We start from the raw sequence: 26,222 nt of genomic DNA on the forward strand, positions 1-26,222 counted from the left end.
CCCCTCAGCCTCTGGCAGCCACTATTCTACTCTCTTTCTATGAGTTCAGCTTTTTTTTAATTCCACATATAAGGTGAGGACACACAGTATTTGTCTTTCTCCATCTGATTTATTTCACTCAGCATGATGCCCTCAGGGTCCATCTATGTTGCAAAAAGCAGGATTTTCTTCTTTTTGTGGCTGAATAATATTTCTCTCTGTGTGTGTACCACATTTTCTTTATTCATTCATCCATCAATGGACAATTAGATTGTGAAACCATCTTTAATAGTATATCATAGCATGTTGAGTTCCATATTCATTTGGTACCACACAACCGACTATGATGCAGTGATGAGCACATGAATTGAGTAACTGCCTCTGTCTGGTGTTTCAGTACAAGCTCATGTGCTACAGTGGTATAATTATCTGTACAGTTTTCCGTGAGTGTGCATGTGAACTGGGCAAAAGTCTCGTGCAAAGCCACAACTTTAAATTACACATTTGCAAAAACTTCGAACATATGTACAAATAATAGAGGTATTTTCAAAGACTGCAGAAAAATTAATTAACCTTGCTGCACAAGATAATGTGTAGATTCTAACACAGTATTGTGAAGCAGTTAGACTCCAATAAAGATCTATTTTTTAAAAAAAAGATTTGCTTTATAGCACATTGGAATGAGCTATTTAAATGCAGTTTTTTAAAAAAAACAATATAGGGCTTTTTTGTTTTTGCTGCGTCCGGTCTTAGTTGTGGAATGCGGGATCTTTCGTTGCGGCATGCGGGATCTTCATTGTGGCATGCAGGCTTCTCTCTAGTTGTGGCATGCAGGTTTTTCTCTCTCTAGTTGTGGCGTGTGGGCTCCAGAGCACATGGGCTCTGTAGTTTGCAGCAGGCAGGCTCTCTGATTGAGGCACGGGGGCTCAGTAGTTGTGGCGTGCGGGCTTAGTTGCCCTGTGGCATGTGGGATCTTAGTTCCCCGACCAGGGATTGAACCCATGTCCCCTGCATTGGAAGGCGGATTCTTTACCACTGGACCACCAGGGAAGTCCCTTAAATGCAGTTTTTAAAATAGTTAAAATAACGTTAAATAGCGGTGATGGTTGCACAACAGTGTGAATGTACTTAATGCCACTGAACTATACACTTAAAAACTGTTAAAATGGTACATTTTATGTTATATATATTTTACCACAATAGAAATAATTTTTAAAACAAAATCCAAATTACAGTTGCAGAAACTCTGCAGTATTTTTGTGGTTCCCTAAAGTATCCCTAAGGTTCTGAGGAACACAATTTGAAAACCACTGTCCTACAGGATAAACACAAATACCTGAGCATGACATATCTTTCATGCTCTTTATGATCTGTCCCTAACTGTCCTCTGGCCTCATTATTTGTTACTCTCTATCTCATAACTTGCATTATTTTCCTGTTGAACTCCCTGTAGTTCCTAAATGTATGATGCTCTCTCACAAATATGTGCCTTGACATATGTTACTTCTTTGCCTGGAATAACCTTACATTCTTCTTTCCCACTCTTCCCTCCTCCATCAGCATTGTCCTAGTCATTCTTCACAGTTCAGCTCAAATTTTCAATTCCCACTCCTATGAGAACCCATTTTTACTATACTTACCTTTTCCTTTAACATTATATTTGCAAATAGTTTTTGTTGGTGTGTTTATCTCTCTTTAGATTTTTAACTCCTCGAGAGTAGGGATTGTGACTTATTCATCTTTCTACCTCTAATGCCTAGCACAGTGCCTAGAATATTGAACATATTCACTAAATGATGATAAGGACTCAGATGTGTGGGGTGAGAAAAGAGGGAGAGTCCAGGATGTCACAGGTTTGTTGTTTGTTGGATGACTGTTTAGGTGGTGAGACAATGAAAAGGAACAGTGCTGGAAGTGAAATAGATTTGCACTGAAGGATGAATTCTGTGTTGTTCAAGTCTGTGTTGTGCAATGCCACGTGGGCACAGCCCACTGGAGGTTATTCAGTAGGCAGACAAAATATAGCTTTGGACAATAGGAAAGAGGTCTGGTTTGGAGATGGGAATTTGAGGGAGTCATTAATATAGGTGTTTATTGGAACTCTAGGCAAGGATGAGATAGCCCAGGAAGAGTATATATAGTAAGCAAAGAGCCTAAGACAGTCCCAAGAGAATACCAACTTTAATGGGTGGGTATTGGAAAAACTACCCCATTAAGTAGACTGGGAATGATTGAGAATGGGGGACACAGTAGTCACATGGCTCTGGAGGGGTGACGTGAGAGTTCAAGCTTTCTTTAAATATGTTTTCTACCAACCCCGTCTTTTCAGCCTCAAGTCTCTCCTCTTTCCAAGGTACCTGGTGCCTCTAAGTGAGCAAATTTGCTCATTTCCATAGAGCATAGAGGTTAAGATCATGGATTTGGGAGCCAGACTTCCTCCATCTGAATCCTGACTCTGCCACTTATTAGCTATGTGACCTTAGGCAAGTTACCTAATCTCTTTGTGCCTCAGCTCTCATATCTGTCAACACAGATAATCATACTTGATGCACACTTTATAGGACTATTGTGAGGATTAAGTAAGGTAATAAGCATAAAGTTCCTAGAACAGTATCTGGCTCATAGTAAACACTATATAAACTTAGCTGTTATTATCACTGTCGTGGTCATTATTGTCCCTCTGCAGGCACTTTAGATTGAGGCTCCTCCATCTTGCTGAGTCAGTTATTGCTTCTCTACCTGTGCTCTAAAAACACATTGAAACCTCTTGTCTACGGATATTTCCTCTCCTGTGCTCTGTGATCTTATGGGTTATTACTTTTTAAATTCCTTTTAGTGGTATCTTAGGGGGGAAAGAAATGCTGGTGGTCAGTCTCCTGTGTTTGAACAGAATTTCCTCTAATGCTCTCTGTGTTCTTTTTGTATATAATTTTATTTGTTACATTGGTTCCTATGAAGCTGTATCAATTTTTTTATTGGAATAATATGTGCCTAGATAATTACAATTTTATTTTTTGAAAGCCTTTCATACTTTTCCCCCTTTAGACTTTCTGTACCAGAAACTTAACTATCTTTTTTCCTGAATTTTAGAGATACGTTTTCTTACCATCTAGCATACTGATGTCTGACCATGCACCTCAGTCCCCTACAACCAGATTCTCATCATTTTACTTACATAATCAGTTCTTCCATGTGTGTCAACTTGAAGGCCAACTTCAAGATACTGCCATTTCCTTCTTCACTTGCAGTATCTTTCTGGTGAAGAAATTGTCATCAGAGTAGATAAGGAATTTAATGGGTGCTCTGCTTTCACTGTCAGGTAACTTAGCAAATATCCAGATAATCTAAGTTCCTCTATCCTATTAATAATAACTTACATGTAGGTAGCACTTTATAGATCACATTTGATTTTTATCATAGCCTCATGAGGTAAAGGTATGTATTACACCTGTTTTATGGATAAAGGAAAGTTTTAGTGGCTTGTCCAAGGTCACACACATTGATAAGTGGGAGAGGCAGAGTTTGAACTAAGATTCTATCTCCCAATCAAGTTCCTTTCCACTCTATCCCCTCTTAGTAGTTACTCCTGTAAGTCTTGTGATCTAGTGCAGTAATAGATCATTCCCCTTGTAGCTAGGCAGACCATATCTATACTATCATATTACTTCTGTTTTTCACCCTAATCTTCTTGGCTGTGCTACCTGCCTTAGGCTCATACATATTTTCTTCACATATAGAGCAGGGTTTCTCAGCTGTGGCACTATTGACATTTTGGGTCAAACAATATTGGGGGGCAGGGACTGTCCAGAGCATTGTAGGGTGTTTAGTGGTATCCTTGCCCTCTACCCACTAGATGCCAGTAGCACTCCCCCTGACCTCACAGGTTGTGACAACCAAAATGTCTCCAGATATTGCCAAATGTCCTGCAAGAAGCAAAATTGTCCCCAGTTGAGAGCTGCTGCATATAGAGCTGCTTCGTTTCTCTTCTCTCGTTTTTCTCTCCTGTTACCAATATACCCTTTTATTCTAGTTGTGAAACCAATTGTAACGTGCCTCCATGATACTTGTGAAGTTCTAGTCCCTTTTTAAAGTTAAAATCTCTACTTTATTATTTATTTGTTGCCCTAGTGAACAAATACCCGAAGCTGTTAAGTAGTATTCTTGATCCTCTCCTCACTTGGTCTGTTCTCAATCTTTTAGAGAGAAGAGGAACTTCTGGTCTTATAATTTTATCTGGGCATTTTCTCCATAGCCATCCTTGATTAGAACTTTTAAGTCTCTGCAGTCGTGTTCTTCCCAGTCTTTATAATATATAATCTCCAACCATGTCAAGAATTTTCTCTTAACAACAGGAAATCAAATGCTGTTTTGTGATGATTTCTTTCCAAAGAGACATTCATTTCCCTTGCTCCTATCTATTCCAAAACTCCAACTCTCATTTGAAGAAAAAAAATCAGCCTTTTTATCCTTAAGTCTGTGCTTCTTGCTTAGATCACAGTAGCCATAATTTCTTCTCAGGGCTCATCTGGACTTTTATTGTTGTTCCTGTGGAGCTATAGATGGACATTTTGCTCAGCAGGTTTGAAAAACCTCAGCAGTCTCTCCTTCACATCCTAGATGGGATATGGGCCAATAAGATGGCACAATGTTCTGTTTGGCTAAAAGGGGGAAAGAAGAGAAAGGAGTGAACTAATATGAGAATTAGTACAGGCATTGGTGAGGTTTGATCAATCTCAGCAGGATCTCCTTCACATCCTGGATGGGATAAGTGGCCCTGAAAAGTGGTACCCCTTCCAACTGGCAATAAAGGGAAAAGAAAGAGATAGTTGCTTGAGGGAATTGTTTTTGCTTTAGGTTGGGGAGATTTGAGCATGTGTATAGACTGAAAAGAAGGAATTCGTGAAGGAAAAATAAATTGAATATCTAAGAGGGAGGGGGAAGATCGAGGGATCCAGGGTCCCTGGGAAAATGGAGGGAATAGAAACACTGGCAGAGGCTGAAGGGAAAATAAAGGTAGTTATTTCCTCCTCTGAAACAAGGAGAAGGACAAAGGAATCAGTAACAGCAAAGGAAAGACTGTGAAGTGAGGAGAGGGAAGGTTAGGGAGCCCTTGTGAATAGTTGATCACCATAATGTATTTGTTGAAATCATCTACTAATAGAGTGAAGGTAGATTTCCAGTCTTGGAAATGATGAGTGTTTAGAATAGCTGCTGTGGTGAAGGAAGAATGAAGAAGAGAAGATTGTCTATTGACCAAGGGTTCAGCCAAGGTCAGATAGCGTGTTTTATAATGGATGGATCCAGTCCATTTCGTTATGTGACTTTCAGAAACTTACACATGCGCGCACGCACACACACACACATGCTCACACACACAGCTGGTTTAACCTAGGCCTGGGAATTGACACGGTGGGAATGGCAGAAGGTCATGGGGCAGAAGGTCATGGGTCTAGTGAGCGCTTGGGAGAACATAACTGAAATGATTGACTGCAGGGAATAGGTAGTTTAAGGCCCAGGAAGGATGATCTACTGGGAGTATTAGAAAGTGTCATAGGGACTTCCCTGGCAGTCCAATGGTTAAGACTCCGCTCTTCCACTTCAGGGAGCACGGGTTCGATCCCTGGTCGGGAAATTCAGATCCCACATGCTACATGGTGCAGCTGAAAAAAGAAAAAAGAAAGAAGGCATCAGTATATTTGTAGCCACAATAAGGGTGAAGAACAGGATCCATGAAAGAAATGGAAGAATAGTAGTAGGATGCAGAGAGGAATTTTGGAGTTCAGGATCTTGTAGATAAAATTGTTTCAGGTTATAAGGGAGTCCAAAGTATGGCTGAATAAGTAAAGTAGTACAGCACTAACAATAATGATGCCATTTGTGGGGCTTCCCTGGTGGCGCAGTGGTTGGGAGTCCGCCTGCCGATGCAGGGAACACGGGTTCGTGCCGCGGTCCGGGAAGATCCCACATGCCGCGGAGCGGCTGGGCCCGTGAGCCATGGCCGCTGAGCCTGCGCGTCCGGAGCCTGTTGCTCGACAGCGGAAAAGGCAAAAAAAAGGAGAGGCCCGCGAACCGAAAAAAAAAAAAAAAAAAACAACGGAAATAATGATGCCATTTGTATATCATTTAACTTTGTTTTGTGTAAGGTATCTTATTAACTCCCCACCACAACCTAACGAGGAGGGTAGATTTGCCTCATTTTATAGAGGAACTTACCCAAAATCGCATAGCTAATCAGTGACAGAGCCAGGATTAGAACCTAGGTCTATCTGACACCATTGCCCATGCACTTAATCATTATACTACATAGACTTTCCATAGTAAACATAACCATGGGAGGGTCAGGGGCTTTCAAGGGACCTCAGAGATTATTACAATGTTTAAAAAGTAAACCTTGGAATTTAAGAAGTGGAAAAGAACCTTTACTCTATTTGAAGCAATAAGAGGAAAGGTATTTCATTGTGGCATAATAGACAGAGCATAGGATTTGACTGCAATCCTGAGATGGAATCTCAGGCCTACCACTTACCCGCTAGTGGTACCACTTGACCTTAGACAAGTCATTTAACCTTTGAGCTAGTTCTGTCATCAATAAACTGAAAATGATAGTTAAAATAATGATAATAATAAAAATAGCTTTTAATGTAATTTCACAGCATTAATTTAAGCATTAAGTGTGATAATGTATATTAAAAGTGTGATAATGTATATAACCACTTGTAAATAACTATACAAGTGGTTATTGTCATGGTGATCGTTATCTGTCTCTCTGCTTTGTTTCCATGGGAAAGGGCAAGAAGTGCCAACAGACTCAATTGTGCATTCACCTTTGTCCTTTGAACTTTGCTTAACTGGAAGACCAACTGTTTGAAAGAGGAAGAGATGGAAAGAAAGTAAAATATCAGAGTGGATATCACCAACTTCTACCAGCATCATGTTTATTCCCATTTCTACCTATACCACCTAGGAAAAATATGGCCTGTTTCCCGAAGAGCATAAGAATATCTGATAAGAACACTAAAGATTTTTAAATACTGTTGTTTTTCATTTCTATGAAGCTTTCTGTTTGAAAAAAAAAAAGGCCCTCTCAAAAAAGTGAACAAGATTAAGAGGTTTCTTTAAGATTGCTGACTTAATATTTCTATAGGGTCTTTATTTCTTATCTCTTTCTCAGGATAGGCATATGTTAGATGTTACCCAGGTAACACGGGTATATGTTACCAAGCAATTTAAATTTTGTTTCCTGCTATTAGGTATTAATATTAACCGAGGCCTCCTATGCTTGGGAAATGTAATCAGTGCTCTTGGAGATGACAAAAAGGGTGGCTTTGTGCCCTACAGAGATTCCAAGTTGACTCGACTGCTTCAAGGTAAGCCCAAAGTGCCTCTAAAAATAAGAGAGTAACTCAGAATGATAGTGCTGAGAAAGGAAAGATAGAACAGGTAGAAAGCCAGATCTTTGGACTATTACATACAGAGCTGTCTAGTTGATAAACAGGAGAGAGACCTGTTGGCAAGCAGGCTTCTAAGGTAATGGAAAAATGTCTTCATATATGGCTTTGAGAGGCAAAAAATCTGTATGTAGCGTGTCAACTGTACTTAGTACTTTGTACCTGAAAATGAACTTAGTTACTGCCTTTATTACTGCTGATAAGAAGAATTCCCTAAGGAGTTAAGATCTACCTAGAGGGGGCATCCAAAGAAATTTTAATCCTAATAGTGACTCCTAACTTGGCCCAGTAAGTTTTTTTTTGTTTTAACCTGATTAACTGCTGAAGTCACAGTCTCTCTTAAGAACGAGGACACATGCAATAGGATTCTAAACTATATCATTTTATACAACAAAAATCTTAATGTTTTTATATTGACACAATAGGAAACTTGTAGATACTTAAGAATTTTTTTCTTACAGCTCTGAGATTGAAGTCACCAACCAAAACGGACAGTTTTGCTTGCATCCTACTTGTTTGATTTCATTTCCTTCCCTTGTTCTTTTTCAGATTCTCTAGGAGGTAATAGCCACACTCTTATGATAGCCTGTGTGAGTCCTGCTGACTCCAATCTAGAGGAAACATTAAATACTCTTCGCTATGCTGACAGAGCAAGAAAAATCAAGAACAAACCTGTTGTTAATATTGATCCCCAGAGAGCTGAACTTAATCATCTGAAGCAACAGGTAGAAGGAACTTGACATTTGATGGGAAAAATTACAAGTGTGTGAGTGGAATGGTAGAGCTCCTATTTCTCAGCTTCTCCTCTACCAGAATTTTAGAGATGTTGGTTAAGCATTATGTTAGTTTGGGGAAATCTTTAACTCCTATTAGCAGGTTTTTGGTCATATTTAAGATTAGGGAGTGGCACTGGAGATTTCACTGATAAAGAAGTGAGCAGTAAGAGATGAGGCAAGAGAGGTAGGCAGGAGTCAGATCCCAAAGGTCCTTATATAACTTGTTAAAGGATTTGGAATTCAACCTGAAAGCTGTAGGGGGCCACTGAAAGATTTAAGTAAGAGGGTAACATGTTGAAATGAGATTACTCTAGCAAGTATATAGAAAGTGGATTAGAGGTGGGCATGACTAGAAGTAAGAAAATAAATTAGGGTATTATAATAACTCAGGTGAGAACTATGGCCTGAACTAAAGACAGTAGCGATAGAGATGAAGAAAGGGGGACAAATTAGAAACAAAAAGCAAGGAGGTAGAATGTATAGAGCTTACATATGTGGTGACACATGTGACGTGGAAGGGTAGGTAGGGAGAATCAAAGTTGATTCCCAGGTTTCTTGCTTGGACAACTGAATAAATGGTAGTAATAATCATTGAGTCGGGGAATATAGGAGGAAAAACAGGGTCAGGTAGGGAAATGGAAATGATGAAATTCAGTTTTGGGCATTTTGAATTTGAAGGGCTTGTGGGACATCTAAGTAGAGTTGTTCAAACATGGCTGGGTATGTGGGTTTAATGTAGAGAGGTCTGAACTGAAGATACAGATTTGAGAGTCATCAGCATTTAGATGGTATCTGAAGTTATGGAGTGGATGAGATCAAAGAGTGCCCGGCACGTTAAAGGCACTTCCTCAATATTTGCTGAATGAGCAAATGGACAAGAAGAGAGAAGAAGCCTAGCAGAACTCAGGGGTAACAGCAGCATTTAAGGAAGGGGGAAAGGAGTAGAAGACAAGAGAGATGAAGAAGGAGCAAACAGGCAGGAAGAAAATCAGTGGTTCATGGAAGACAAGAGAAGAAAGTTTCAAGGAGGGCTACTGAAAGTATAAATTTATAAAGTGTAAAGTAAGATAAGGGTTGAAAAGTGTCCATTGATTTTTTTTTTTTTTAATCAACAAGGAGTGAGAATAGGGTCAGGGGAATGATAGGAGCAGATTGCTATGGGATGGACAGTGAATGCTAGATAAGGAAGTGGAGGAAGTTGTTAGGCTCTTCTTTCAAGAAGGCAAGATGAAAGAAGACAATAGCTGGTAGTCAAGGGTCAAGGGATGTAAATCTGTTTGTTTTTAAAATATGGAAGAGACTTGAACATGTGAAAGAACCAGTTGGGAGAGACTAAAACTGAGAATAGGGATGAGTTGATAAGGGGTCATCTCTTAGTTGAGATCCTGAGCACAAATAAAGAGGGCTTTGCTTTAGACAGTAGAAGGGATACTTGCCCCCAAGACTAGAAGAAAAGAGGTTAGGATAGGAAGAATACAGTGACACTAATTTAGAGGAAGAAGAAGGGAAATTGAGCAATTTTCAGCCTGACGATCTTTATCTTCTCAGTGAAGTAGGAGGCAAGGTCATCTTCTAAGAGCAAGCAAGCAGATGATGATTGGGTAGAGGGACTGAGGTAACCACAGAAGGCTTAAAATCACGGAAATTGAAGAACATGAATTTGTGGTAGTATCAGTATGACTGTGCAGCAGCTCAGTATCTCTGGCAGAGGAGCTGAGAGGGCAGGTGGTTGGGTTGACCCCTTGGAGAGGGTCAGGTTTTCTTTGTGTAGCACTCTTCCCAATGGGAATCTAGTGTTTCCCAACTGTCTAGTGTTCACTCCGTCTCTGGCCTTCCTCCTCAGTGATAATAATTACCATTCATTCAATCTGTTGTCTTCCTTCCCCTTATCCTCCTTTATTTCCTTCCCTCTTAGGGTTCACTATAGAAAATATAAATAATTTACCTGTTCACAGAATCATCTCAATTGTAAAATACCTTACTCAGTCCTGCTCCTCTGTTTTCTTTCATGTGTATTCCTATTGCCAAAAATGCTCTTTTTGCTGGTCATTTATTTGTTCATCCATTCCAACAATAAATATTTATTGAACACTGTTATGTGCCAGGTACTGTGCTGGGATACATTGTTAAGCAAAGCAGACACAGTTTCTGCGTTCGTGGAATTTATTGCCTAGTGGGGGAGACAAACGTTAAACACACAATCATACCAACATATCATTATAAACTGGGATAGTGTGCTATAGGGCACTGTGAAAGTATGGAACAGGATCTTCTGTTAAATATCTAATCTGAGAAGGCTTCCCTGAAGTAGTTATATTTGAGCTGAGATCTGAGGGACTGAGTAGGAATCATCTATGCAGAAAAGAAAGAAGGGAATTCCAGGAAGAAGAAATAGCATGTGTAGCAAAGTATGATGGGAAACAGCATTGACACTGCAGCCAGGCTGCCTGGGTTCAAATCCTGGCTCTATACCTCACTAGCTATTTACCCGGGGCAAGTTCTCTGTGCCTCAGTTTCCCTATCTGTAAAATGGAAATAATAATAGTACCTGCTTCATAGGGTTTTTGTGAGGGTTAACTGAATTAATACATGTAAAGCATTTAGAACAGTGCCAGGCATATAGCATGTCTGCAAAGATCTTGAGTTAGGAATACAGTGCATTTGAAGAACTCAGAATGCCAGTGTGGCTAGAGTGGAGAGAGCAAGGAAAGGGTGTTCCAGTCTGAGACTAGAGAAGAAGCAGAGGGCTAATCAAGGCCTCATGTACTACGTTAAAAACGATTTTAAGCAAGGTGGCAACATTGATCATTTCCACTTTTAAAAAATGGTATGGCTGCTGTGTGGAAATGGATTATAGTGGAGCAAAAGTAGACTCATAGAGACCACTTAAGAAGTTACTGCAGTAGTCCAGAGAGAGAAATGGTGGCTTAGAAAGTGATAGAAAGAAGTGACCAGTGGATTAGATAAGGGGGTGAGGGTATGACACCCAGCTTTCTGGCATGTGAAACTGCATATTCACTGACCTAGAGTATATTGGAGAAGGACCAGGTTTGGGATAGCAGAAAACTAGGCAGAAATATTAAGTAGATATTTGAATATAAAGGTTCTAAATTCAGAAAAACTAAGGGGATCTAATAATAGTAATACTCAGCTCCCTGGGCTGATTTGAGGATTAAACAGGATATTATGTCTAAACCATCTTGCGTAGTGTCTGGCTCCAGGGGCTAGACTCAGGCCTCAAAGAAGCTCCCTTCCTTTCAGATTTCCTGTCTCACCTTGACATTCATATATGATTATGGTTCAAAAAAAAACCCTTTTATATTCATTATTTAATTTTATCATCATAATAAGCCAGTGAACACAGCAGATATCTTTATTCCCATTTTAAGACACTGGGGTCTAAGAAATGAATATAGGTGGTTCAGGGCAGGCTGATGGAGGAACCAGGTCTCCTGATATCCTGCCCTTGACTTTTCCCACTGTCTCTCCAAGATGGAGCAGTAGTGGCTTATCAAGGAACAGAGAAAGCTCTTCTCCCTGCAGTGGTATAGTAACTCTGATAAGCCTTACTTGCAGGTTGCAAGGGAGAGATAGCTGGATTGGAGGGAACAGCGCCCCCCTACCAGCAATTCCTTCACTGATGGCCAGCAAATCCCCCCTAAGCTTTCTGCCTGAAGGCTCCTTTTCATAAAATGGAGATAAAATACCAATTTCTCCCTATCAAACATCCTTGTTCCCTGTAAATGCTTTAGAAATCTATGTGGACCAAGTGAAATCACATGTGTTGTCATGCTTTGGAAATAATGATGTGATAATAAATGTAAAATACTAGTGATATTGCATTAAAAAAAGGGTTCTAAATTCAGAAAGATCTGTGTTTGAGATAAATTTGGGAGTCACCAGTTTATAGATGGTAATTGAAACCATAGTCAGAGATGAGACTTTAAGGAGAGAATAGAAAGTGAGTGAGCTTTGAGGAACTTTATCATTTAAAGGACAATTGGATCAAAGATGAACTAAGAGACTTAGAAGATCAGCTTGAAGAATAGAAGGAAAAGCAAGAAAGAGTGGCATCTGGTAACCCAAATGCTACCAAACAGTCAAATAAAATGAAGACTGAAAAATGCCCATGGGACGTAGTGACATGCCGATCATTGGTGACATTATCAAGAGTTATTTCAGCGGAATGTTGTGGGCACAAATCAGGTTAGAATAGGTTAAAGAGCAAGTGAGAGAAGAGCAAAAGGAAATGGAGGCAGTGGGTGTAGACTATTCTGTCAAACTTTGTGAAGGAGAGAAATTGGGCAAAAGAGATAGGAAGTGGGATTGGGAAAGGTGCTTTTGTTTTGTTTTGTTTTGTTTTAAGATGGGAGAGACTTGAACATGTTTTAATCTTAGTAGGAAGGATTCTGTAAAAAGGGAGAAGTCAAAGATATAGAAGAGAGAACAGATAACAAATAGAATAAGATTTTTTTTTAATTTATTTACTCATTTATTTATTTATTTATTTGGCTGCACCGGGTCTTAGTTGAGACACGTGGAATATTTTAGTTGTGGCATTCAGGCTTTTAGTTGTGGCATGTGGGATCTAGTTCCCTGACCAGGAATTGAACCTGGGCCCCTTGCAATGGGAGCATGGAGTCTTAACCACTGGACCACCAGGGAAGTCCCCAGAATAGGATTTATCAGAAGGCAAGAAGACTTGGGATCCAAAGCTCAAGCAGAGCAGCTCCTCTTTTATCATAAGAGGGAATGGAGAGGTTGATTGCACATTCACTCTGGTTTAAGATCCGTCTCCACGAAGCCTCCTTTGGACTATTTTGGGATTTCATTAATTTGCTTCTTCTCAGAACCCTAAAGTACTTAACTATACTTGATGACTAGTATCTTCTGTCTTGTGTTATTTCTTACATTTTCAGGCCTTAGTCTTGTCTTCATCAACTAGATTGTAAACTGGGTAATAAACCACAAGAGTTTATTCTTGTATCCACCCCCCACATTGCGTAGCCCAGTGCTAAGTTTGATTTTTTAAATTAATTAATTAATTATTTTTGGCTGTGTTGGGTCTTTGTTGCTGCGAGCAGGCTTTCTCTAGTTGTGGTGAGCAGGGGCTACTCTTCATTGTGGTACGCAGGCTTCTCATCGCGGTGGCTTCTCTTGTTGCAGAGCATGGGCTCTAGGCGCACGGGTTTCCGTAGTTGTGGCACACAGGCTCAGTAGTTGTGGCTTGCAGGCTCTCGAGCACAGGCTCAGTAGTTGTGGCACACGGGCTTAGCTGCTCCGTAGCATGTGGGGTCCTCCCGGACCAGGGCTCGAACCCGTGGCCCCTGCACTTGCAGGCAGATTCTTAACCACTGCGCCCCCAGGGAAGTCCCTAAGTTTGATTTTTTTTAAAAAGTAGGTTTTCTGGAACTTCCCTGGTGGTCCAGTGGGTAAGACTCTGTGCTTCCAATGCAGGGGGCCCGGGTTCAATCCCTGGTCAGGGAACTAGATCCCACGTGCATGCCACAACTAAGAAGTCGGTGTGCCGCAACTAAACATGCCACAGCGAAGATCCCATGTGCCGCAGCTAAGACCTGGTGCAGCCAAAATAAGTAAATATTTTAAAAAATAGTAATAATAATAATAAATTTAAAAAAAATAGATTCTCAATAAAAACTCATGAAGATGCTTAGGTAAAAGAGACAACTCATCTTCTAAGTACTAGTTATTCATGTAATGCTGATTGTCCTTTTATCATTGAATCATCAACCATGTTGCTTTCTGTAATACCTAAGATATGCTTTAGATTTCATAGGTATCAAGTAAGATTACCCGACTACTAATCATGGTAATTTTGCTGATAAGGGATAAGTAACTTTTTTTTTTTTGCGGTACGCGGGCCTCTCACTGCTGTGGCCTCTCCCGTTGCGGAGCACAGGCTCTGGACGCGCAGGCTCAGCGGCCATGGCCCACGGGCCCAGCCGCTCCGCGGCATTTGGGATCCTCCCAACCGGGGCATGAACCCATGTCCCCTGCATCGGCAGGCGGACTCCCAACCACTGCGCCACCAGGGAAGCCCGATAAGTAACTTTTGATTGGTAACTAGCTGACTATTTTTCTTTGCCTGTTCCAGGTACAACAGCTACAGGTCTTGTTGCTGCAAGCCCATGGAGGTACCCTGCCTGGATCTATAAAGTAAGAGTCATAGACTAATTTTAAATGTATATTCTAACAGAGCCTTTTTCTCCTTATGATTGTTTTCCCCTGATATTCTAAAGTTTCTGGTAGCACTTGGTGTCAAGGTAGGGAACTTAACAAACTTGCTGTCTATTTAGGACTAGCTAGTTAGCTTTGAGACAACCTGGTATAATAGAAAGAGCATAGGTTCTGGCCTCAGAAATTTATTAATTGGAATTCTACTATGAGGAAGAGCTGTCTCTCCCCTCCCACCATTTATCTATTTCATTATGTATTTATAGCCATATAGACTCATGGGTATTTATTTTATTCTATGCATTAACATCCAATACTAGCATTATGTTTTATTGCTTGTTTTATTTGTTGTTTCTGCTTTGTCCACTAGGAGCTCCTTCAGGGTGGCTGTTGTATTCTTTAACACGCTATCAAGTTTTTAAGCATTTCTACCAGATATTCCACACCCGTCTTCTACTTTCCCTGCCCCAATTCTGGAATCAACCATATGTCCAAGGAGCCCTGGGTTTTTTTTTTTTTTTGGAAAATGGTGTTTAGAAACCAGATCTGGGTGCTAGGTGTGCTCATTGTTACTGAGAAGTCATTACTTCTAGGCCCTCTCAGTGAGTAGAGCTAGGAAATATCTGTATGTATAGTAACCCACACATATATCTATATTTTTATGTCTGTCTAACTGTGTATATATTAAAAACCATGATTTTAGACTGATACCTCTGATTCCAGTCCAACACTACAGGGTTTATTCTAATCCTCCCGCTCTCCTTATTTATAACTTCTTTCTCTAGCAGTGAAAAACCAGCTCTCATTATCTGCATTCTATTTACTTACTTGTTCAGTTCTAGTATACACGTAAAATAATTTTGGAATTGCTAGCCCATACCCCTGTGAGAAACACTTTTAGGAACTAGATTACAGCATATATGTATAATTCTTTTGTCTTTAGGCTTAGAATATCCAGGCAAGATATTGTTTCCCAGACTTACTGTTTGTATTCCATTGTGGGTTCCCACTACATCTTGCTTGGTTAGTTTTAATTGTTTGTTTATATTTTGGGTATATGAAGTGTATGTGAAACATTATCATGGTCTAAGAGTCAGAGTTTTACAAAAAGATATACTCAGAGCAGAGAAATGCAAATCAAAACCAAAATGAGATATCACCATACACCTGTCAGGATGGCTACTATCAAAAACAAAAAATAACAAAAAGTAACAAATGTTGGAAAGGATATGAGGAGGATGTGGAGAAATTAAATTAGAACCTTTGTGCACTGTTGAAAGGATTGTAAAATGGTGTAACTGCTATGGAAAACAGTATGGAGGTTCCTCAGAAAATTAAAAATAGAACTACCATATGATCCAGCAATCACACTTCTGGGTATATATCCGAAAGAATCGAAAACAGGGTCTCAAAGAGATATTTGCATACCCATGTTCATAACAGCACTATTCATAATAGCTAAGAGGGATTTCCCTGGTGGTTCACTGGTTAAGAATCTGCCTTCCAATGCAGGAGACGTGGGTTCGATCACTGGTTGGGGAACTAAGATCCCACATGCTGTGGGGCAACTAAGCCTGCACACTCTGGGGCCTGCGTGCCACAGCTAGAGAGCCCATGCGCAGCAGCTGCTGAGCCCCTGCACTCTGGAGCCCACACGCCTCAACCAGAGACAAGCCCGCACACCACAACAAAGAGCCCACGTGCTGCAACGAAAGATCCCTCATGCCACAACTAAGACCTGATGCAGCCAAATAAGTAAATAAAGGTTTTTTTTAAAGTAGCTAACAGCTTCCCTGGTGGCACAGTGGTTAAGAATCCGCCTGCCAATGCAGGGCACACGGGTTCATGCCCTGGTCCAGGAAGATCCCACATGCCGTGGAGGAACTAAGCCGGTGCGCCACAACTCCTGAGCTTGTGCTCTAGAGCCTGCGAGCCACAACTACTGAGCCCGCATGCTGCAACTACTGAAGCCCGTGCGCCTAGAGCCCATGCTCCACAACAAGAGAAGCCACCACAATGAGAAGGCTGTGCACCGCAATGAAGAGTAGCCCCTGCTTGCTGCAACTAAAGAAAGCCTGCATGCAGCAGTGAAGACCCAATGGAGCCAAAAATAAATAAATAAATAATAAATTTATTTTAAAAAAATAATATAGGAAGGGCTTAAACACCTTCCTATATTCTATAAAAACTAACTAAATAAATAAATAAAAAGTAGCTAAGAAGCAGAAGCAATACAGATGTCCATCAGTGTATGAATGGATAAATAAAATGTGGTATATACATACAACAGAATATTATTCAGCCTTAAAAAGGAAGGAAATCCTATCATGTTACAACATGAATGAAACTTGAGGGCGTTATGTAAGTGAAATAAGCCAGTCACAAAAAGACAAATACTGTATGATTCCACTTATATAAGGAAGTTAAAGTACTTGAATTCATAGAAATGGAAACTAGCATGGTGGTTACCAGGGGCTAGGGGAGGGGGAAAAAGGGAGTTGTTATTTAATGGGTATATAATTTGAGTTTTACAAGATGAAAAAGCTCTGGAGATCTATTTCACAGCAATGTAAATATACTTAATGCTACTCAACTGTACACTTAAAAATGGTTAGGACGGTAAGTTTTATGTTATATGTTTTTTACCACAATTTTTTTTAATGTAAATTTATTTATTTATTTATTTTTTCCTGCATTGGGTCTTCATGGCTGCATGTGGGCTTTCTCTAGTTGCGGCAAGCGGGGGCTACTCTTCCTTGCGTTGTGTGGGCTTCTCATTGCGGTGGCTTCTCTTGTTGTGGAGCACGGGCTCTAGGTGTGGGGGCTTCAGTAGTTGTGGCATGCGGGCTCCGTAGTTGTGGCTCACGGGCTCTAGAGCACAAGCTCAGGAGTTGTGGCGCACCGGCTTAGTTCCTCCACGGCATGTGGGAATATTCCCAGACCAGGGATCAAACCCATGTCCCTTGCATTGGCTGGCGTATTTTTAACCACTGTGCCAACAGGGAAGTCCCCACAATTTTTAAGGAAAAAAAACCTACAAGAGAACTAGAAGAAAATATAGGCAAAGTTCTGTGTGCACATAGGTGAAGGTAAAGGGCATTAGAAGCAGTGGCACAAAACTAAAATAATAGACTGGGGGGGTGTGTGGAGAGTTTTTGTATAATGGGTAAGGAATTTCAGTTTTACAAGGTGAAAAACTTTTGGAGATCCATTACACAACAATGTGAATATACTTAACACTGTTGAACTGTACCCTTAAAATTTACTGGTTAAGATGGTAAATTTTATGTTATGCTTTTTACCACAATATTTTTTAAATTTTATTGTATTTATTTTTTTAAACAGCAGGTTCTTATTAGTCATCAATTTTATACACATCAGTGTATACATGTCAATCCCAATCACCCAATACAGCACACCACCATCCCCACCCCACCGCGGTTTTCCCCCGTTGGTGTCCATACGTCTGTTCTCCACATCTGTGTCTCTATTTCTGCCTTGCAAACGGGTTCATCTGTACCATTTTTCTAGATTCCACGTATATGCATTAACATACGATATTTGTTTTTCTCTTTCTGACTTACTTCACTCTGTATGACAGTCTCTAGGTCCATCCACGTCTCTACAAGTTACCCAATGTCATTCCTTTTTATGGCTGAGTAATATTCCATTGTATATATGTGCCACATCTTCTTTATCCATTCATCTGTCGATGGGCATTTAGGTTGCTTCCATGACCTGGCTATTGTAAATAGTGCTGCAGTGAACATTGGGGTGCATGTGTCTTTTTGAATTATGGTTTTCTCTGGGTATATGCCCAGTAGTAAGATTGCTGGATCATATGGTAATTCTATTTTTAGTTTTTTAAGGAACCTCCATTACTGTTCTCCATAGTGGCTGTATCAATTTACATCCCCACCAACAGTGCAAGAGGGTTCCCATTTCTCCACCCCCTTTCCAGCATTTGTTGTTTGTAGAGTTCCTGATGATGCCCATTCTAACTGGTGTGAGGTGATACCTCGTTGTAATTTTGATTTGCATTTCTCTGATGATAAGTGATGTTGAGCAGCTTTTCATGTGCCTTTTGGCCATCTGTATGTCTTATTTGGAGAAATGCCTACTTAGGTCTTCTGCCCATGTTTTGATTGGGTTGTTAGTTTTTTTTAATATTGAGCTTCATGAGCTGTTTATATATTTTGGAGATTAATCCTTTGTCCATTGATTCGTTCACAAATATTTTCTCCCATTCTGAGGGTTGTCTTTTCCTCTCATTTATAGTTTCCTTTGCTATGCAAAAGCTTTTAAGTTTCATTAGGCCCTGTTTGTTTGTTTGTTTTTGTTTTTATTTTCATTACTCTAGGAAATGGGTCAAAAAAGATCTTGCTGTGATTTATGTCAAAGAGTGTTCTTCCTGTGTTTTCGTCTAAGAGTTTTATAGTGTCAGGTCTTACATTTAGGTCTTTAATCCACTTTGAGTTTATTTTTGTGTATGGTGTTAGGGAGTGTTCTAATTTCATTCTTTTACATATAGCTGTTCAGTTTTCCCAGCACTACTTATTGAAGAGACTGTCTTTTCTCCATTGTATATCCTTGCCTCCTTTGTCATAGATTAGTTGACCATAGGTGCGTGGGTTTATCACTGGGCTTTCTATCCTGTTCCACTGATCTGTATTTCTGTTTTTGTGCCAGTACCATATTGTCTTGATTACTGTAAATTTGTAGTATAGTCTGAAGTCAGGGAGTCTGATTCCTCCAGCTCCAGTTTTTTTCCCTCAAGACTTCTTTGGCTATTCGGGGTCTTTTGTGTTTCCATATAAATTGTGAAATTTTTTGTTTTAGTTCTGTGAGAAATGCCAGTGGTAGTTTGATAGGGATTGCAATGAATCTGTAGATTGCTTTGGGTAGTATACTTATTTTCACAATATTGATTCTTCCAATCCAAGAACATGGTATATCTCTCCATCTGTTTGTGTTGTCTTTAATTTCTTTCATCAGTCTCTTATAGTTTTCTGAATACAGGTCTTTTACCTCCTTAGGTAGGTTGATTCCTAGGTATTTTATTCTTTTTGTTGCAATGGTTGGTGAATGGGATTGTTTCCTTAATTTCTCTTTCTGATCTTTCGTTGTTAGTGTATAGGAATGCAAGGGATTTCTGTGCATTAATTTTATATCGTGCAGCTTTACCAAATTCATTGATTAGTTTTAGTAGTTTTCTGGTGGCATCTTTAGGATACTCTATGTCTTGTATCTTGTCACCTGCAAACAGTGACAGTTTTACTTCTTCTTTTCCAATTTGTATTCCTTTTTTTTCTTTTTCTTCTCTGATTGCCATGGCTAGGACTTCTGAAACTATGTTGAATAATAGTGGCGAGAGTGGACATGCTTGTCTTTTTCCTGATCTTAGAGGAAATGCTTTCAGTTTTTCAGCATTGAGAATGTTTGCTGTGGGTTTGTCGTATATGGCCTTTATTATGTTGAGGTAAATTCCCTCTAGGCCCACTCTCTGGAGAGCTTTTATGATAAATGGGTGTTGAATTTTGTCAAAGCTTTCTCTGCATCTGTTGAGATGATCAAATGGTTTTTATTCTTCAATTTGTTAATATGGTGTATCACATTGATTGATTTGGTATATTGAAGAATCCTTGCATCCTGGGATAAATCCCCCTTGGTCATGGTGTATGATCCTTTTAATTTGTTGTTGGATTCTGTCTGCTAGTATTTTGTTGAGGATTTTTGCATCTATCTTCATCAGTGATATTGGTCTGTAATTTCCTTTCTTTGTCACATCTTTGTCTGGCTTTGGTATCAGGCTGTTGGTAGCCTCATAGAATGAGTTTGGGAGTCTTCCTTCCCCTGCAGTTTTTTCGAAGAGTTCGGGAGGGATAGGTGTTAGCTCTTCTCTAAATGTTTGATAGAATTCACCTGTGAAGCCATCTGGTCCTAGACTTTTGCTTGTTGGAAGATTTTTAATCACAGTTTCAATTTCATTACTTGTGATTGGTCTGTTCATACTTTCTATTTCTTCCTGGTTCAGTCTCAGAAGGTTATACCTTTCTAAGAATTTGGCCATTTCTTCCAGGTTGTCCATTTTATTGGCATAGAGTTGCTTGTAGTAGTCTCTTATGATGCTTTGTATTTCTGTGGTGTCTGTTGTAACTTCTCCTTTTTCATTTCTAATTTTATTGATTTGAGTCCTCTCCCTCTTTTTCTTGATGAGTTTGGCTAAAGGTTTATCAATTTTGTTTATCTTCTCAAAGAATCAGCTTTTAGTTTTATTGATCTTTGCTATTGTTTTCTTTGTTTCTATTTCATTTATTTCTGCTCTGATCTTTATGATTTCTTTTCTTCTACTAACTTTGGGTTTTGTTTTCTATTTCTCTAGTTCCTTTAGATGTAACGTTAGATTGATTATTTGAGATTTTTCTTGTTTCTTCAGGTAGGATTGTATTGCTATAAACTTCCCTCTTAAAACAGCTTTTGCTGCATCCCATAGGTTTTGGATTGTCGTGTTTTCATTGTCATTTGTCTCTAGGTATTTTTTGATTTCCTCTTTTATTTCTTCAGTGATCTCTTGGTTATGTAGTAATGTATTGTTTAGCCTCCATGTGTTTGTGTTTTTTACATTTTTTCTCTGTAATTTATTTCTAATATGATTTCAGTTTTCTTAAATTTACCAAGGCTTGATTTGTGACCCAAGATGTGCTTTATCCTGGAAAATGTTCCATGTGCAATTGAGAAGAAAGTGTAGTCTGCTGTTTTCGGATGGAATGTCCTATAAATATCAATTAAATCTATCTGGTTTATTGTGTCATTTAAAGCTTGTGTTTCCTTATTAATTTTCATTTTGGTTGATCTGTCAATTGGTGAAAGTGGGGTGTTAAAGTCCCCTACTATTATTGTGTTACTGTCGATTTCCCCTTTTATGGCTGTTAGCATTTGCCTTATGTATTGAGGTGCTCCTATGTTGCGTGCATAAATATTTACACTTGTTATATCTTCTTGGATTGATCCCTTGAACATTATGTAGTGTCCTTCTTTGTCTCTTGTAATAGCTTTATTTTAAAGTCTATTTTGTCTGATATGAGAATTGCTACTCCAGCTTTCTTTTGGTTTCCATTTTCATCGAATAACTTTTTCCATCCCCTCACTTTCAGTCTGTATGTGTCCCTAGGTCTGAAGGGGGTCTCTTGTAGACAGCATATATACGGGTCTTTTTTTTGCATCCATTCCACCAGTCTATGTCTTTTGGTTGGAGCATTTAATCCATTTACATTTAAGGTAATTATCGATATGTAGTTTCCTATTACCATCTTCTTAATTGTTTTGTGTTTGTTATTGTAGGTCTTTTCCTTCTCTTGTGGTTCGTGCCTAGAGATGTTCCTTTAGGATTTGCTGTAAAGCTGGTTTGGTGGTGCTGAATTCTCTTAGCTTTTGCTTGTCTGTAAAGGTTTTAATTTCTCTGTCGAATCTGAATGAAATCCTTGCTGGGTAGAGTAATCTTGGTTGCAGGTTTTTCCCTTTCATCACTTTAAATATGTCCTGCCACTCCCTTCTGGCTTGCAGAGTTTCTGCTGAAGGATCAGCTATTAACCTTATGGGGATTCCCTTGTACGTTATTTGTTTCTTTTCCCTTGCTGCTTTTAATGTTTTTTCTTTTTATTTAATATTTGATAGTTTGATTAATATGTGCCTTGGCATGTTTCTCATTGGATTTTTCCTCTGTGGGACTCTCTACGCTTCCTGGACTTGATTGACTATTTCCTTTCCCATATTCGGGAAGTTTTCAACTATAATCTCTTCAAATATTTTCTCAATCCCTTTCTTTTTCTCTTCTTCTTCTGGGACCCCTATAATTTGAATGTTGGTACGTTTAATGTTGTCCCAGTGGTCTCTAAGACTGTCCTCAATTCTTTTCATTCTTTTTTCTTTATTCTGCTCTGTGGTAGTTATTTCCACTATTTTATCTTCCAGGTCACTTATCTGTTCTTCTACCTCAGTTATTCTGCTATTGATTCCTTCTAGAAATTTTTTAAAATATAAATTTATTTATTTATTTATTTTTGGCTGCCTTGGGTCTTCGTTGCTGCACACGGGCTTTCTGTAGTTGTGGCGAGCAGGGGTTACTCTTTGTTGCGGTGCACAGGCTTCTCATTGCAGTGTCTTCTCTTGTTGCGGAACACAGGCTCTAGGTGCACGGGCTTCAGTAGTTGTGGCGCGCAGGCTCAGTAGTTGTAGCTCATGGGCTCTAGAGCTCATGCTCAGCAGTTGTGGCGCACAGGCTTAATTGCGCCGCAGCATGTGGGATCTTCCCAGACCAGGGCTCGAACCTGTGTCCCCTGCCTTGGCAGGCGGATTCTTAACCACTGCACCATCAGGGAAGCCCCTAGAGAATTTTTAATTTCATTTTTTGTGTTGTTCATCATCGTTTGTTTGCTCTTTAGTTCTTCTACGTCCTCGTTAAACGTTTCTAGTATTTTCTCCATTCTGTTTCCATGATTTTGGATCATCTTTACTATCCTTACTCTGAATTCTTTTTCAGGTAGACTGTCTTTTTCCTCTTCATTTGTTTGGTCTGGTGGGTTTTTACCTTGCTCCTTCATCTGCTGCTTGTTTCTCTGTCTTCTCATTTTGCTTAACTTACTGTGTTTGGGGTCTTTTTGCAGGCTGCCGGTTTGTAGTTCCCGTTGTTTTGGGGGTCTGCCCCCAGTGGTTAAGGTTGGTTCAGTGGGTTGTGTAGGTTTCCTGGTGGAAGGAACTGGTGCCTGTGTTCTGGTGGATGAGGCTGGATCTTGTCTTTCTGATGGGCAGGACTGCATCTTATGGTGTGTTTTGGAGTGTCTGTGAACTTAGTATGATTTTAGGCAACCTCTCTGCTAATGGGTGGGGTTGTGTTCCTGTCTTGCTAGTTGTTTGGCATGGGGTATCCAGCACTGGAGCTTGCTGGTTGTTGAGTGGAGCTGGGTCTTAGCATTGAGACAGAGATCTCTTGGAGAGCTCGTGCCAATTGATATTACGAGGTCTCTGGTGGTCCAGTGTCCTGAACTCAGCTCTCCCACCTCAGAGGCTCAGGCCTGACACCCAGCCGGAGCACCCAGACCCTGTCAGCCACACGGCTGGAGTGCCTTTAGAATTGGGGAAGCTGGCCTGCAGTGGCTCTCCTTCTGCACTGCACATTAGAATCAGCTGCTCCTTCCTTGTTTTGCCCGAAAGGCAGTGTTCCACAGGGAAAAACAGTGGCCTTGAAAATAGTCACAGCTCTGAGATGACCTTTTTTTTCCCCTTTGTGCTTAGTTGGGATTCACTTGCTCACAGGGGCCATGTGCAGAGGCCTCTCACCTGGCTCTTCTGACTGGAGTTCCTAGTGCGGAATGGCTGCCACCAACACCTCAGCTCAGGCGGGCCAAAAAATTACTCTTTATGTAGTAAAAAGTTTATCCATCATTTTTTTATTGCCTCCAGATATTTTAGCCTCTAGATTTATTGAGATATAATTTACATACCATTAAATTAACTAATTTTAAGTGTACAATTCGATGGTTTTTAGTAAACTTACAGAGTTGTACAACTATCACCACAATCCAATTTTGGAACATTTCCGTCACCCCAGAAAGATCCCTTGTGCCCATTTGCACTCACTCCTGTTCCCACTCCCAGCCCCAGGCAATCACTAATCTGCTGTCTTTTTCTACACGATTTGCCTATTGTGGACATTTCATGTATGTGGAATCTTACAGTATGTGGACTTTTTGTCTGGCTTCTTTCATCTATAATGTTTCTGAGATTATCAGTACTTCATTCCTTTTCATTGCTAAATAGTATTCCGTTGTCTGGATATACCACATTTTGTCTATCCATTTACCAGTTCATGGACTTTTGGGTTGTTTCAACTTTGTGAATATTATGAATTATGCTTCCATGAATATTCACTTGCAAGTTTTTGTATGGACATATGTTTTTTATTGGGTAGATACCTAGAAGTGAAATTTCTGGGTCGTATGTTTAACTTTTAAAGAAACTGCCAAACTGTTTTCCAAAGTCGCTACACTGTTTACATTCTCCTCATGTTTCTGGATTTTGCTTCATAGTTAAGAAGCTTTCTCTATGCCAAGATTAAAGAGGAAATCACCCATGTTTTCTTCTAGTACTTGTGTTGGTTTTATTTTTTACATTTCATTTTTCCATTTGGAGTTTATACTTGTGTTTGGTGTGGACCTATTTTCTTTTAATATCCTTATTTTCAATAACTCAATCATTTTTTCTGATTATAAAAGTGATACCTTGCTTCTTGTAGGACATTTAGAAAAGTATAAAGAATAAATCTTAAAATTTGTCATAGTTTTATCACCCAGAAATGACTGCCCTTCTCTTTGTAACTCTCCCTCTTTGGGTCATTTAATCTTGGTTTCCTGATAATATTTTTAAAATGTTGGGTAAAGGAACTGAGGAAAGCTTGGATCTCTTAAAGGGTCTCCTAAAGACCTGTTCTAGTATAGCCAGTTTAGAAGCAATTGACCCATCTTTTCTTTCAATTTAGCACAGACCTGTTTCATGTAAGACAAGACTGATGAAAACCATTCCAGGCTTCCAACTACCTAGAATATCCTATAGGATATAGTTTTAGCTACAAAAGTAACAGATTCTAAGAAACAGTTGATGAATGAAACAATGTAACTCAATTGTTCAATGTTTTACAGAGAAATAAAGATGCTACTTTTCTCAAAAATGTATATTTATATCTTTAGAGACATTTCTTAAGGCTTTTTACAAAATGTACAGTTTATATACATGATTTTTTTTGCTTTTTTCCTTAGGTTATATTCTTTTCTTTGTGAATGTGTGTCATTGAAGCTTTTGTATAGATTTTCTGCACGTGTTTGTCAATTTTCACATGCTCAACTGAGGAATCCTACTAGCATTGGCAATTAAATAGCATCTGAAAAAGGAAACATTGGTTTACATTGTATTTTCCCCGGTTTAGAGAAACCTTGGAAATTTTTAGAGGAAAAAAACTATTGAGTTAAAATTATCATTACTTTGGAGCTTGTCAACTTGCATGAATGATGCGTGGAAGTTTTCAGTTTAATAACAATAAAGAAATCAGAGCAATCTAAACTAACACTAAATTTACTCATAGTTTATAATCCACAATTGAACATTCCTTCATAAGAGTTCTAGTAAATTCTCAAGAGTGTAATGAAACCCTATGGTGTGGCCTTGCTCTTAACTTTTGATAAAGAACATGCTAAGATCTTCTATAAGACTTCATGGAAATCTTAAACTGGGTGAGAGGGCATCTATTCCTGAAATCCTTTTCTGTCCTTTCTTGAGATTGAGAACAGCTGTTCCCTGTCCTTTTTTTCTCTTTATTATATCCTTGACAACTATTCATTTTCCCCTTCCGTTTCCTTCAGATCAAATCTTCATGTTTCTTCTGATCTTTTTTTGCCAGTCCTATTTTCTAGTCTTTTGAGCAATTAATCCCAGTGGATTACAAAAAAAGCAAATCAAAACTGCTTCTTATTGATCTGTTTCAGTAGTCTGGAACTGATAGCAAGTAATCTGTATAAATGCCAAAAGTTCTTTGAAGCTATTTCTGTCCCTTCCACTCCTATTTGAAATGAATACTATTGTTGCCACCACCCACTCTAAGCCATTAAAAATTGATAGACAAATGAACAGGAGGCTGTGGGTCATCAGTTTGAAGGGAGGCAAGCATTTAGAAGGGAGCCCTTGTTTATGGAGAGTTGTGAAATGTGTTCTTAGTGGCCACAGGTCATCATTTCAACTTTTTCACTCCTTAAATGCTATTTCCCTAACTTTACAG

The 26,222-nt window shown here is 39.4% G+C and overlaps 1 protein-coding gene across 1 annotated transcript in view; it reads left to right on the forward strand.

The window, feature by feature from the left end:
* The window catches only part of KIF4A (kinesin family member 4A), a 126,245-nt gene that overhangs the window by 43,177 nt on the left and 56,846 nt on the right, over positions 1 to 26,222 (forward strand). Inside the window, exons 7-9 of the mRNA XM_029239920.1 lie at positions 7,230 to 7,346; positions 7,977 to 8,152; positions 14,319 to 14,380. Coding sequence (XP_029095753.1) covers positions 7,230 to 7,346; positions 7,977 to 8,152; positions 14,319 to 14,380 — 355 coding nt within the window. The remainder of the gene's footprint in view (positions 1 to 7,229; positions 7,347 to 7,976; positions 8,153 to 14,318; positions 14,381 to 26,222) is intronic.

This window comes from Monodon monoceros, unplaced genomic scaffold (genome assembly GCF_005190385.1).
Source record: "Monodon monoceros isolate NGI ecotype Baffin Bay Population unplaced genomic scaffold, NGI_Narwhal_1 Super_Scaffold_22, whole genome shotgun sequence".
NCBI lineage: Eukaryota > Metazoa > Chordata > Mammalia > Artiodactyla > Monodontidae > Monodon > Monodon monoceros.